At 36.4% G+C, this 16,053-nt stretch overlaps 1 protein-coding gene across 3 annotated transcripts in view; it reads right to left on the bottom strand.

Moving 5' to 3' along the window:
* The window catches only part of VCAN (versican), a 122,408-nt gene that overhangs the window by 74,974 nt on the left and 31,381 nt on the right, over window positions 1-16,053 (bottom strand). For all 3 annotated transcript variants that reach the window (XM_060093121.1, XM_060093123.1, XM_060093122.1), the window contains exon 6: window positions 4,666-4,959. In XM_060093121.1, coding sequence (XP_059949104.1) covers window positions 4,666-4,959 — 294 coding nt within the window. The remainder of the gene's footprint in view (window positions 1-4,665; window positions 4,960-16,053) is intronic.

The following is a 16,053-nucleotide window of genomic DNA, read 5'->3' as shown; positions in this document are numbered from 1 at the left end:
ACTACATAACTGTCTGTCATTATCATTTATTACTGAACTGTTTGGTGTTGCCTTCCTCTAGGCCTGGAACACAGTAATATGACAGTAGTATGTCTCAGAGAATCTCCTTTACAAAGCTAGGATCTATGTGACTTTGTTTTCAAAAACAAGGGTTTTCAATAATTTGAGAGCCCTGTTTAAAAGCCTGCTTATAATTAAGTTGATTAATTCTACTATTTGGAATGGAAAACCTCAGACTTCCTTTGGGGGTTGGGTTGCTTTTTCATCAACTTAACAGCTGATTTCCATCACAACTCAGTATATCTGAGCATCTGAGCCATTTGCTTCAACCATTCCAAAACAAAGGAACTAATTTTAAAAAACACAAATATTTACAAAGAAATATCTTAAGAATAAATGCCAGTGTATTAATGATGACTATTACAAAGGTGAAAGCACAACTCCAGATTATTCTAAAAGTGTCTCTCCAGAAGGAGGATCACATGGAGAAATTTTTGCCCTGGAAAACTACCAGTGTCCCTTCAACTTCATTATCGAGGAAGCCAACAGAAAGCAGCAGGATTCTTTTCCCACAAAAGCTCCCTTCCAACATTTGCAGCTGTCTGCCACACAGATGTTTCACATCACTGTACTTTATGATATTTTATATCCTATGGACTATCTTCTCCAGTGCTTCTGTTGTGAGACATGAGGCAGATTTTCCTAATAAAAGATAAAAACCCTATCAGCAGCCATGATGGTCGATTTAACTTATACCCATACTGCCTACATTATAGGGAAATCACTGGATATTCAATAAGTTGATTCCGGGTTCATGGTTGCAGAAAGAGTAAAGTTTGGAACAATGAGATAGATTAGAATTCAAACTAATTTTTAAAGTTTTACAAGTGATTGAATGCTAACCAATTCAAATTCAAGAAACAGAGACATTTAAAAAATACCAGTTTGGGAAGGATAAGTTTTGACACCTATGGTCAGATTATGATCTAGGGCACAAAAAAACATAATATACTGACCATTGGTTAGAAGGGCAGGTCAATTGTAGAAGTGAACAAATATATAAGAAAGATAGCATAGGAAGTGGTGGGTACTTATTTAGCCTTCTCTAGACCACTATCTCTAGCTCCAAGTTTAATCCAACAGAGGGACGTGAAAAACAATGAGGGTTCAAAGCAAGATGGCATAGGTGATTAGAGGCCTCGAAATTAAAATTTCAGAATAAGGAAATTATTTCAACTGAGGGAGACACTGAGGGACAACCAAACAGTTGTTTTCAATAGTAGAAATGCTGTAATTTAGATTTTGGTCTCCAACTTAAGAAGGAAAGATGAACTCAAATTCTAATGCAAAGGATTTAGATAATTGGAAAAACTGAGAGTGATAGTAATAGGATATTGGAATGGGTTTTCTAGGAAATATTCCCTATCTCCCTCTCCTGGAGATCTTTAATAATATTAAGTGAGAGGTTATTATGAGTCTTCAATAGTTTTGATTCACTTAAATTTGGGTAGTATGGATGATCCTTCAAAGCCCTGCATAACTCTATTTCATAGAACTTGCTTAACTCTGAGGTCAAGGAAAAATGAAAAGTGCACAATTTAACCATCAAGGGGAAATGTGCAGGAAAACTTTATTTCACAAGGACATTAATTTACTTGTTTTTCAAATCTATTTGACAAGAACAGGTTCTAATTATATTTATCATCAGACATTGTTAGTGTTCTATTCAGTGATTTTAGAAGGAAAAGGGAATTATAGCAAAATGAGATCTGGTATTGTTTATTCACCATGAAGTGGCCTTAAAAATACTTTCTACATTTGGTAAAAGCAAACAAGAGAAATATCGTTATATTTCTAAATTCTTCTACCTAACCAGCCAGCTGTACATCTCTGAAATCACTTTTGGAATTGTCCTTAAGGCCATAACTCTTACCAACTTTAACTCCATAAATTTAGTCACTACTCAACTATGTGGGAAACTGGACAGCAGGCAAGTCATTTTGAGAATATTTTTCAAAGTAAAAAAAAATGTATATTTTAAAAGAATCTTTGAAAAATGAATTAGAAATTTAGGGAGGCTGTTGGCATTGTGTGTGATTTAAGGAAGGCTTTTATGTATGACTAAACTTTCTTGAACTTTTATAGGCTGAATAAATTTTGAGTATGATAGAGTCTTACAGAAGAACTAAATAAGAATCTAGCCTTTAGCTTAGGTGGGGAGAAAAATGAAAATTTGAATCCATTATATTTGCCAGTTATATATTTCTAAGTTATATAGATTCAAATGAATTAGGGAGAAAAAAATGGACCTAAGCTTTCAAATTTTATTCATATTTTATATAGATTTTTAGTAGGTGTTTATTTTATTTGAATCTAACTACATTGTTATTTTGCACATTCATGTGAATTCCTTATTTAAATAAATAATTTAAAACACATCAGGATGAATTCTTTGTGGCTACAGACAGGCTTTGGTTTAAATTTGTTCTCAAGGAGAACAAAAATGTTTAAAAGTTTTCTAGTTCCAGGTTTATAAAGCACAAGAAAATAAAATCAAACAAGGTAGTCATGCTGGATAATTCAACTCCTTCCTTAATTTAACCTCTCTAACCCACCTGTCCCCATCCCCTCTCCAACACACACACACAGATTTGATTTTCTTCCTTAATCACATCAGTCACTTAGTGTAAAATTGATTTTAAAGCTTGAACTACTTGAAAATATACCCATAACCCACTATGGGTATATGGCTTAAAGGAATGATATCTTTCTACTTCTTTCTACTTCTAGGGATAAGGTTTTGTTATTATTGTTGATGTTTGTTTGTTTTCCTAAAAATGATTAAGACTTTTTCTGTAGTTTCAGGGCCTAGGAACAAAAACTAATATTTTCTATGGCTTTTCATGGCCAGCTTGTATCACACTGATACACAACACATGGCTTTAACACTCAGAAAGTTGAGTTTACAGAGAGATCCAAACAGAAGTATCTTAGCTGGGAAATAGCAGTATGTAAAATCATACCTTTCTGTTGCACTAACATCTATTCTCCTGACTACTCAGACATACCAGTTCTGTGTCTTTTTGGTTGATGAAGAATGTCTGTATATTTCACTTCAGAAACCAATTACAAAATAAGCTAGTGTATTTTCTACTCATTTCAGTTACAGTTGACCCTCCATATCCATGGGTTCCACATCCGAGGATTCAACCAACTTCTGATTAAAAAAAATAAAAAGTTCCAAAAACTCCAGAAAGTTCCAAAAAGCAAGACTTGAAATTGTTGTGTGCCAGCAACTATTTACATAGTTGGTATTATATACTATTACATAATATAGGTATTATAAGTAATCTAGAGATGATTTAAAGTATACAGGAGGGTGTGTGTAGGTTATATGCAATTATTACTTTATATAAGGGACTTGAGCATCTGCAGATTTTGGTATTCCCAAGGTCCTGGAACCAATCTCCCATGGATACCAAGGGATGACTGTATGTATCGCTATAAAAATATATATTGGAAACTTAGTAAAAAGTTCTCACTGGGGCTTCCCTGGTGGCGCAGTGGTTGAGAGTCCGCCTGCCGATGCAGGGGACACGGTTTCGTGCCCCGGTCCGGGAAGATCCCACATGCCGCGGAGCGGCTGGGCCCGTGGGCCATGGCCGCTGAGCCTGCGCATCCGGAGCCTGTGCTCCGCGGCGGGAGATGCCACAACAGTGAGAGGCCCGCGTACCGCAAAAAAAAAAAAAAAAAAAGTTCTCACTGTATTTCAATATAACGTGGCTCTATCTTGAATACACTCAAGGTCACCAAAAATTCTAGGAGATATTTGTTTTGCTGGCACAATATAGATCCTACTAAATATCACAATGAGACTCTGGATTACTTGCTTGTTTAATTAAGCATTCTACAAGCACTATAGCATGTGACTACTAGTGCTAAAATAATTTAAGGACATCTGAAGAATTAAAATAATTATATCATGAATGCTGAGAAATGTTACTTAAAATCCATTTTAAGTAGTAAACCTGACTGAAGATAGCCTATTTATGTTAGAGTTTGCAAAAAACATATACTGTACTTCAATGTGATACTAGAGAATTAAGCATTAGAAGGCACACATTTCCATTATTTGAAATAAAATGAGATAAAATAAGATTTTTATTTATAGCATGGTTCATTTTTAGGTATTATCCATGTCAGCTCCAAGTACTCACCTGCAATTACTGAAATTTAAATCCTCCGCCATTTAAAAGAAAGGGTGACAGCAAACAAAGACGAAATAAACAGAATTCAAGGATTCAATTCAGCCACAGTTGGTCCCAGCATTATAGCATCAACAATCTAATTGCATTGAAGGACTGCAATTAATGTAAAATAAGTATGCAGAAACATGTTCTATGGTTCTAAGTGCAATGCATCACATTAAGGCCTTCACCTGACATTTCCTCATCCTCTCTAAAAACACCCATTTGTCAAACTTCTTGTTTTAACTGTATCACTGTTGTTGCATTTCCTTGGTTTTGAAAGTCACTGAACTGTTTCCATTCCGTGCACACACTGCAAGACATGGAATCATTCCAATGGCTAGTTGAACATCAATTGCATGGCTTCGAAGTATTTTTTTAAAAATCTGTAATGTTTAAAAAGGTACCAAACACTTACGTTTAAAGCAGTAGGCATCAAATCTGCTATCAGGGAGAGGGAAGCCTGTCTGGTTCTCAAAACGATACAGGGTTCTCACCCCAAGTAAACCACCTCCACACTGGGCCCTGGCCACAGTCACAGGGTGGCGAACGCTGGCATCCGACAGCCACCCGTAATCACACTGGTCGAAGCCGCTCCTCCACGCCGCTTGGAGCTCCCCCACTGTCGCCAGGCGGGCATCTTGGTTTTCACACCCTTCTCCAGCTTCCTCAAAGGTGAATTTATTGGGAGCAGTGATGTGGAACACATCACCTGCAATCAGAAGAGGAAAAAGGGTCTAAATTTTACTATTCAGTCCATTTCTGTTTATGGGAGATGGGGAAAAACACGTAATTCTTTTTTTCATGGCAAGGTAGCAGCTTCTATACTTTAAAGCAGAAAACTCAATGTTACCGCAATTTTGTTATTATTAGTGTATGATAAGAAATAACACAATAAAAAAAGAGAACACATGCCAGAAAAGTTTCATTTTATATACATATATTCCCATAGGCCGTAGAAGCAGTCATTTGATAATAAAGTTACAATCAGTTCTTTAAAATGAACAATCTTTTCCAAATTATTCTTTGGTTTACCAGCCAGGAAATGGGTTTTCTCTTGAATGAAAAAGGTTGTGATGTACTTATTAACATTGCATGTTGGAAAGAGAAAGTTGCATTGAAATGTCACTGAGGTTATTTTTCTTTGTCTACCCTAAAATCAAATAGTAATTCTCTGACTCTCTCATCTATCTCTACCATCAAAATGGATTAACTCCCATCAAAGCAAACAACAAAACAAGAAGACCTCCAGGGTCTGAAGAGGGGGACGGGAAAGAGGCAGAATGGAATGCTGTTTCCTGCCTTCCTGTCCTAGGCACAAGGCTGCCTTGATAGTTATGCAGGTCATGGCCTGCACTTGGGCAGGGCTTAGAGTGTATGGGGGCCAGTACCCCATTCAACCAGCCAAAGGTACCAAAGCCTCCCTGGAGGAAGGGGCACGCTTTTTCTGCTTGCTCTGCCCAGGGTGGATACCTTTTGCAATCTGTCTGCCCAGAAGGAGCGCCCTTTGCGGTTCTCACAAAGTTACTGTATGTGCTAGCAGGGGACCTAACTAGGTTGCAGAGACTCTTACATTGCTTACTGATGAACAAAGAAAGGCAGAACATTTACTTTGTTCATCACCAGGCTCAATTAGACCCAATTAGTATGTTCATTATCACTTAACATGTCACAATAAAGTATTCTGGAAATGCCAGAGAGTTTGTTAAATTGGAATTTTACTTGGGTAACTAACATAATAACTTGCTGAAATAAATGCAATGTGAATTAAATGATGCTTTTCACACATGAGCACATAAGTGGCTAAAGGAGACAGAATTAGAGAATACCTAAGCAAATATAGCAGGCAAGGGGAGAAGTATAAAATGAGGTAGAGAGGAAGCTAACATACTGATAGGCCATTATTACAGCAGCTGTGGGTCCTGTTTCTGTCTCACTGAGGCCACTCTGATTCTATGAGACATTAGACAGCTGGGATGCAGAGCTCTCATGATTTGGATCTTCACCTAACTAAATCCATATGTAACAAGGGATTGTTTAAAATGAGTAGAGCCATTTCTCTCTGTGCGTGTGTCCTAGCTTTATAACACAAGAAAAATCAGTCAGGGGAAAAAGGCCAAATCACCCATATCAGCTCTTCTCACTGCAAATCTAAAAATGCTACCAACGAAACTAGGCCAAATCCCAATAAGAGCTATTTGAAGAAGAGAAAGAAAAATGACTTTTACCTGACTGAAAAAAGCAAGGTAGAGGTGAGAATGGGTTTTTGTCCTTAATTATCTAGGCTGGCAAAGGACAGTAATCTCACACCCAAAAATATATTATAAGAACAAAGATTCCCCCTCCCCATTCCTAGAATGTCTCCCTTCCCGCTAAGTTTGAAAAGCTTAAGGGTCACAGGACCAGTTGCATAATATGTACTTAATAATTTGTTAAATGAATGGCATTTCAAGTTCTTGTTCAGAAACAAGGGGTCCTTTTTCTTCCATCCTTCCCAAGCAGCACATTAAAGAGCACTAACCCTGCTGCAGACCTTTGGGTAGCTGCTGTCTGGGACAGGCGATTCTCTCACCTATGGATTTGGCTCAAAGCAACCTGGGGAAAGGCAGACAAGAGAGACTGCATCACCCCAAGCAGCCTCAGCAGCCCCGTTCACCTCAGCATTACAGTTGCATTTGGTCTGAAAGGAATGTAAGTGTGAAAGAGGGCAGCAGGCCAGCACACTTCCTTCCAAGGTGGAACACTTGGATTTGTTATTACAGCTGGAATATCAGTTTTGTTGCCTTCATTTTCTGCATTGTGAGGTACTTCTACAATGAGGCAAGAGTACTGTTCCTTTTCAGTAACAAGAGTGATCAGCCAACCAGAGCAGGACAGAGAAATATAATTAACTGAATAAAACTCTGCTTCTCCAAACAGCAATTTTACTCCACATGATGGAAGAAATCAACTTCTCCAAACACAGCCATACCAAAGGGCCAATGAAGAGAAATGACGGCATGATTTTCTGAGTAACTGCTTTCCCTATTTTAAATAGCAAACATGTTCGGGGTATTAAAGGAAAGAAAGGCTTTAGTAGGTGCTGGCAGGTTAAAAAGAGAGTACCCTTATTATTAAATCAATAAAGAACTACTTATAGAACTTTTCATATAAAAACTCTTGTTAAATCTGACTTTATATCAAAACAGTGATTTAATTCACTTGTTTGGAGGATACAACTTCCATCTATCCAATCTCCAAAAAATAATGATTTTACTTATTTAACTAAATTCTGTTATCCCAAAGCCACCTATTTTCCTTTTCATTTATATGTAAAATTTTATCAAACATTGCAAATAAAATTTTAAAAGCTTATTGAAAGAGATATCACCATTGGGTTTCATGTAACTCAGATGAAAAAGGAAGATTTAACGGCATTGAGTTTAGCCTAAGGTGAGAATCAAACCAATTCATCTCTAAAGATAATGTGTGGCCTGTCATCATATATGTCATAATTGTTTCATTTCAAAATAATGAGAAAAGGAAAAGAAAAACATTTACTTTAACTCTGTTCCAAAAAAAAAAAGTCTAAGCCTTCCTAAATCATAACTGTTTAACATAAACATTACCTTGTCCACTTCAAAAATCTAATGATATAGTGAAGCATCCACACTATGGAATTCTCTTACTGAGTCTTAAAGCTTTTAGAATTGACACTCAATCTCTACCGAAAGCAATAAGTTGAATATCTAAACTTTGTCCTTCCTATGTTTCAACCTCAAATTATTAAAGCCAGACATCTTCTACTTTTCTCAAATATGCCAGAATATCCTGGCATCAGTTTCATACTAAAACCAAAACCAGAAAGAAAAAAAAAGTGAATTAATAGGTAATATACAGATAGCAATAACTGAACTAATTCATATTACTGTGTCCTTGATTTCTAAGACATCTATTTTTACATTTTATTGACAAAACTAAAATAACTTCCTGTCAAGTACTTTTTGATTCATTAGTTGCCTGGTTTCAAACAGATAATCCTTTGACATTATATATTTTTTATCTAACATAATAGAAATGTAAGGAGATCTGCTGTTTAAATCAGAATTAACCTGTTAAAAGCTTATTGTTGAAGATGTGGATTGGAAAGGTTATTAACTTATGGTCCAAGTTCTAAGAATATAATTTCCAAAAATGTCTTCAACAGTTTTCTGGTGATCCTTGAGACATGAGTAGGTATTCCAAAGAAAAGAGGTTTCGTGGACATTGGCATTTAGGAAACAAATACAAGTCATCTGACAGGTCTTCCTTTCTGTAAGGCTTCTCAGAGTAGTTAATATTATAGTATTTATTTGGGAGTCCCCACAAAGAACTTAGGATTTTTAAGCCATTTGACCAGAGTAATCTCCTTTTCTCATAGAAGACTAATTAACAGTCCATGGATCTGTTTCATGGAATAGTTTGGAAAACACTGCTCTAGAGACATGTATGTTTCAATCAGGAAAAGGAATCTCAATTGAGCCATAACAAAGATAACTTAGTATTAAGTTTCTGGTAGCCTATGTGTTAACCTGCTCGAAATAGAAGCAGACTGCGTAGACCAGGTAATCAGACAGAATCAAAGCAGGAGCCAAAAAACAAAGCAAAGGGCATATGAAGTCCATTGCCTCCCAAGGGTGTATCAGAGACTGCAAGGGAGCAAAGGAATCTGGCGCAGAGCAGGGACCCTGATAAAGTGTCCAAGACCATATTTAAGCTGAACACAGAAGTGTCTCATTTCTTAAAAAGAAGTTCTTGCAAAAAGTCAAGCAAGGTAGAGCAGAAAAAAGTAGCAGTCTTTCTCCTTAGTCACTAACTGTAGGCGCAAGTCTTTCAATCCCATATCCCATAGAAAAATGCAGGTTTTAGGCTAAACACTGTCCACTTTTACACTGAGAAGAGCAGTCAAGATGTTAAGATTTTCAAAGATTTTATTGATCTACTCTCAGTTTTAAAATCTATAGTCAGGAATTATTTATAGGTCAAATTATATGTTCTAAACTCTAATATCAGTCATTCATAGCATTAATGACATTAGACAGAAATTAAGTCTGGCCCAGTAACAGGAATGTAAGCCTAGGCTTGGTCCAAAAATGAATGATCATATGAGGAAATACCAAGAGATAAAATCTAAAGTCCAGAGGCAAAGCCAAACCAGGAACCAAAGGAACAGAGAAAGAGAAAGCAAACATGGGAAATCAAGCAAAGCAACTCAGTGCATTTGCTTAGCTTCTCTCTCTCCAACAGGACTTCATTGATCAGGTTGTATAAGTTCCTACCCCGAGGGTATCTTAAAGGCACCTTTTGGCCTCTGATGTAAGTAATAAAAGTTCCTTCTGAATTTTATCACAGTATCACCTTAAGAGTGAGAAGAGAGAGCAAAGCCTTCCTTGAGAGAGAAAACACCTATTATTAGCGTCGGACAAGGCCGTGTTCTAGCTCTACTCTTGAATACTGTGACTGAACAACTGAATATATTTTAGCTTTACTGGATATATGCCTTCCTGGAAGACAAGCATCACTTTTATAAGTTAACAAGGAGTCTACTATTCAGTTCCAGAAGTTGCCTCATCAAAACAGTTACATCTATAGGACATTTATTATCAAATTTGTAACAAGAATACAGATTTGAAACATGTTTCTAAATTTTATCTATCTATGAGATAATTGTATCTCTCATAGATTATTATAGATAATAAATAATTATCTATGATATAATATAATTAAATAATAAAAATTATCTATCACTTTTTCGCTGATTAAGGAAAGCAAATAAAATGTCAGGAAAGAAATACACAAAGTATCCTTTATACACAAAACAATGCATGACTTAAGGTAAAATGCCAAGTTAAGTTGTTGTAAGTAAGAATTTACTGACATGTATACACATATATTTGCATTAGTACACACATAAACTATAATGCAGAACAGAGGATTTCACACACAGGATAATTTGCATGTTCATATGGAAAACATATATAACCTCTAATTTTCCAAAATTTCAAGTTAAATGATCTGGCTTTGAATTATTCCTGTTATTCCAACTTTCCAGGGATGTCCTAGAAGAAACTGGAAGACATTGCTGATGAGACTTTAATATGTGGTGACATTCTACAAACTAAAATCGTCTTAATCATAGGAATTAACATCATCAGAAATATTAAGAAAAAAATACTTAAATTTGACAAGTAACTGCTAAAACACTCCCTGGAAAGTGGACCATGCATGTTATTTTTCCACACTTCTGATTGCTAAATGGAAAAGCTATTTCTTAGCAGACTTTAGAATGACACATACTAAAATGGCAAGCAATGATGAAAACAAATCAAAACATTAAGATGACCTACACTGTTCAAAAGCTAGACTTTACACTCAGGAGTAGCCCAGAAAAATTATGCAAGAGCCTGGGTCCAGAGCAAAGCTAAGATAGGATATTTTTCTTCCACTGAAAATTCCCTGAGATCACCAAGGTGAAACGGGGAATTGGCATCAGCAGATCACAGATAATTATTCAATTCTTTCCTGGACTGCAGCTGATGGGCCGCTGCCTGTGGTAGTCAAAGCTGATATATCACCACAATTATCTAGATGCATCTATTTTCTGGGTAGTGTGATCAATGTTTATATTTATTCTGTTTATTTGTGCTCATTACCTTTCTATCCTGAACTGTCTGGTCTGAAAATTAATTCTTATAAACTAATCATGAGTCCCTTTGCCCATTTGAGAACAGAACTTCCTGATTTTTTGTTCACTGTAAGGAAGTTCAAGATTTGTGATTGTTACTACATTTCATTGCAATGTGGGTCAAAATGGTATATGAGTAATAAATGTGTGCAAAAGTAGATATGGTGTGTGAACTGGAAACAGTCACATGAAATGCCCATAGGATAAAACCACTTAGAATATATGGCAAGTATTATGGTGATAAAGACAATTCAACATAATTATTACTAGGTTTAAAGTTTTGGACTTCTATTTTTTTTCAAAGGAAGCTTCTTTTTCTCTTTTCTCTCTATCTTTCTTTTTTTTGCCCATGTCTATATATACAAGATCAAAGCAATAAAGACTAATACTCATTATCCGGGATCACAAAATCCATCAGCTGTACGTTGTTGGTTAACAGCTAACCTACACTACTATATAATCTCTTGACAGCCAATATTTGTAGGTAATTCAAAAGCATGTCAATTCCCCCTAAGATCTGATCCTTTAACATATATAGAAACAAACCTTCTGTTAACAGTGACAAGAAAACTTCTGGGGCTGCCAAGGTAACTTCATCCAATTCTAGTGTTAGGCTGGCAATGTTTCTCATTTGAGGGGTAATGAGACTGGAAAGCCAGGTCAGCACCTTTCAAATTTCTCACTTGTTTTAGGCTGAAGTAGACGCATAATGTGGCTTAAAGCATAGACACTTTTGAAAATTTTAACCTCTAATTAATTTTAGAGAATTGTCATCAGTCAGCTGTGATAGTCAGTTAACATTCTCTAAATCAGATCATATTCATGGGAAAGGGAATCCACATATTTGTCAATGTGTTATTACACAAGATCTTATATATGTCATTTGAAAAGTTTAAAGACACAGGAAATCCTACTAAAATTTAAACATATTTTTATGGTTCGCAGGATGTCGGATCTCATTCTTTCCCAATGACAGAGCAGTAAGATTTTAATTAGAGTGAGAAAGAGGTTCTAAAACATTTCTGGATGTCTGAGTCTTCAAAATATATGAGATTGAGTGTGTTATTTGGTTTGACAGGCTCAGTATGGCTGCAGGTCAACACAGGAGAATCAGCCTAGTTTTTTTTTTTACTTTTCACAGCTGAATTAAATGGCCACTGTATTTCCAAAGAAGCTCTTCTGATTTAGAATTCCAGAAATTGATATCAAAACCTTAAAGCAAATGACTGTCACATGCTTCAAGGGTTTTATGTCAAGACATTTCTACTTTCTACTTATTTAAGGTAACATTATAAAATAAAAGGGACTGTATATAGAGAATCCTAAGGATTCCATTAACAAAACTATTAGAACTAATAAGCAATTTCAGCAAGGTTGTAGGATACAGTATATAAGACCAATATACAAAAATCAATTATATTTGGCTTCCCTGGTGGCGCAGTGGTTGAGAGTCCACCTGCTGATGCAGGGGACACGGGTTCGTGCCCCGGTCCGGGAAGATCCCACATGCCACGGAGCGGCTGGGCCTGTGAGCCATGGCTGCTGGGCCTGTGCGTCTGGAGCCTGTGCTCCACAACGGGAGAGGCCACAACAGTGAGAGGCCCACGTACCACAAAAAAAAAAAAAAAAAAAAAAATCAATTATATTTCTATACACTTCCAATGAACAATCAGAAAAAGAAATAAAGAAAATTCCATTTGCATTTGCATCAAAAAGAATAAAATATTGAGGATTAAGTTTAATAAAATTACAGCAAAACTTATACTTTGAAAGCTATAAAAGCTATAAAACATTGTTGAAAGTAAAGAATCTTAAAAAAAGATGGAAAAAAATCACATGTTTATGGATCAGAAGACTTAATATTGTTAAGATGAAAATACACCTCAAATTGATCTGGAGATTCAGTTCACTCTCACCTGGCTTCTTTGTAGAAATTGACAAGCTGATCTTAAAAATCATATGGGAACTCAAGGGGCCCAGAAGTAAAACAATTTTGAAAAAGAAGAACACAGTTGTTCTTTTTCAGAAAGAACAGAAAATTCTGTTCTGTCCAGAAAATATGTTCTCATATTTTCCAATTTCAAAATTTACTACAAAGCAATAGTATTCAACACAATGTGGCACTGACATAAGTATAGACATATAGATCAATGAAAGTCCAGAAAAAAACCCATATATCTATGATCAACTGATTTTCAACAGGATGCCAAGGCCCTTAAATGAGGAAAGAATAGTCTTTTTAACTAATAGTTCTGGAATAACTGAATATCCACATACCAAAGAATGGATTTGGACTCTAACCTTATGCCATATACAAAAAATAACTCAAAATAGATAAAAATAAAAGTAAAACTTAAAACTACAATTCTTAGAAGCAAACACAGAAGTAAGTCTTCATGACTTGGGATTTGGTAATGTGTTCTTAGATATGGCACCAAAGGCACAAACTATCAAAGAAAAAGTAGATATTGGACTTCATCAAAATTAAAAACTTTGTGTGTCAAAGGATCCCGCTAAAAAAGTAAAAATGCAGATCGGCAAATGGGAGAAAATATTTACAAATCATGTATCTGAATAGGCTGTCTTGAATCTAGAGTATACAAAGAACTCTTACAACTCAATAACAAAAAGACAAATACCCAGTTTAAAATGGGCAAAGGTTCTGAATAGGTATTTCTCCAAGAAAATAGGTAAACGGCCAATAGTCATAAAGGAAAAGTTGCTCAACATAATTAGCTATCAGGGAAATACAAATCAAAACCACAATGAGATAGCATTGTACACACATTAGCATGGTTATGATCAAAAAGTCAGGTGAAAACAAATGTGGGCAAGAATGAAAGAATCAGGACCCTAATGTACTGCTGGTAAGAATTTTAAAACAGTTCCTCAAAAAGTTAAAAATAGAGTTCTCATTTAACCCAGCAATTCCAATCACTGCAATCCAAACAGGAATGCAGTCATTACTCAAATAATGAGTAATGATTTAGGAATTAGGATATTTTTGGGTGAGAAATCAGAGATTTGGGGGAGCTTTAAGAGCAGTTTGCATCCTCTTGGTTTGTAAGACTGCCTGTTGCTCTAGTGGGGAATCTTTGGTGGTCCTGAAAAGTTACTACAGTAGAACAGGAAAAAGGGTATAATCCAGTCACTTAACCTCTGTGCCTTAGTTTCCTTATGTGTAAAAATAAAGGTTTTAAATAAATGCCTGTCAAGGTTTTTGTGAGAATTAAGTTAAATGGCAATGCAACCATATAATAAATAGTTTCTTTCCTTACCCTACCTATGGAGCTACCTCACAGTTAATCTATTCAAGTCACCATACTGAATGAGGACGCATTTTCCATAGGTGCTGCAGGGTGCCATGCCTGGTCACCTTCCTCAGTGGCTCTTAGCTAGACCATTCAAACACTTAAACAAAAACAACTCCAAGTTCAGTTTCAAATCCTTAGCAAGGTGTGTTAATATCTAAAGTCTATTTGGGAACCTACAGCCATAACTGTGATCTATGATTCTGTGAGTTCTACAGAGAATAACTAAAAAGTTTCAGCATCTTCTAGCACCAACCTCAACCAATGTGGAGAGGTTCTATAATCCAAAATCAATATTTGAACCCATCTGCTGAACCAGAGTGTGCAGGAAGCTATTCTAGCTGACACGGGGCTTTTTAACTGAATAAACCAAGTTATCACTAATTCTTAAATAACTCTCATTGGTGAAGTACTCTGTAAATTCCATCAAAATTAAGTCAATCTGAGCATCCACAGGCAGGAAATCACACAGTTTCCAGATTTGATATATTTGATTTTGATCCTATCAAAGACTCTAAAGAAGCTGGAACTAAGCCTTGCTCTAAGACCTGTTTAATGACATTCAGCCTTTTAACTAAATTTTTAGCTTTTCATATCTAAAGCAGCTCATTAAGAGAAAAACGAAAGGTTGTTTTTGGTTCTAGGTCAGACACAAGCATGACGTGGAGGCATTAGACAAGTCATAGAGGTGATAGAGCTATCCTGGATTTTGACATGAGGAAGCAGTAGAAAAATAAACCTGTAATTTGTGAATAGGGACAAAGGAACCGATGCCAGAGAGGACAATTGGCTGGGAAGGCAAGAAAGGGCCATGACTGTGAGAGGCTGGAAAGGAGAAAAGAGTGTCTCTAGGAAGGAATTATTTCTAAGAGACACCACAGAAAAGAGTGAGAGGAGAAATTCAAAGAGAAAAAACTAGTATCATGGTGATCCAATTAAAAAAAAAAAGATCTTTAGTAAGTTTGGTGGACAAAGCTTGGCATTTTTTTCAAGCACTGTAGAAATGGTAGTATGGTGGAGACAGCCTCTGAAAGAGACAAAGTCTCGAGAAATACTGCAATTACCACCAAGTAGTTCTTGAATAACTATGATGTGTCTATTACTGGAATAGGTTCTTCATTGTCATTGGGAAAGTTACAGAAGATGACTATGGCTTTATCTCTATCAGGAGCTTACAGAAGTTTTTCAGAAATAAAAATAACAGGTAATAGTTTGTGTCTGATGAACATAAAGCAACCAGAGAAGAATTAAACACCAGATATGTGGAACTAACTCTAAGAAAAGTGGGAGTTCAGAATCAGGAAATGTCAGTGTGAGCTGGAAGAGGCAAAGACGGGCTCTTGGAGGCAGTCTGTTCATAGGCAGAGGGAAGAGTAGAATGCTGGAAAGGTGAGAGGCTTGTGTTTTCAGAGAGGATCAAAGCAGGACTGCTGGCAGGAGGTAGCAGAGGGTCCGTGGATGACTGGTGCACATATGTGGCATCATATTGGAGAGAGGGAAACACAGTTGAATAGGTTACTCCCAAACCAGGATTGAGGGGCTTTGCAGGTCAGGCAGAGTTAGCCTGAGGAGGAAGGCAACAGGAAACTCACACTACACAACGCTGAGCAGGGGAATGATAATGGCCATGGTGTTTATGTGCTTTGATGGTCATAAAACAGGTCCCCTGAAGAACTGTTAAAGGCTTGGGGATTATTTGTGAGATAAAACAGAAAACCAGAGATAAGACACACAAATGATTCACAGGGACGTCCCTGGTGGCACAGTGGTTAAGAATCTGCATGCCAATGCA

This window comes from Mesoplodon densirostris, chromosome 3 (genome assembly GCF_025265405.1).
Source record: "Mesoplodon densirostris isolate mMesDen1 chromosome 3, mMesDen1 primary haplotype, whole genome shotgun sequence".
Taxonomy (NCBI): Eukaryota; Metazoa; Chordata; class Mammalia; order Artiodactyla; family Ziphiidae; genus Mesoplodon; species Mesoplodon densirostris.
The sequence above is the reverse complement of the archived record's forward strand: the minus strand, read 5'-3'. Positions and strand labels throughout refer to the sequence as shown.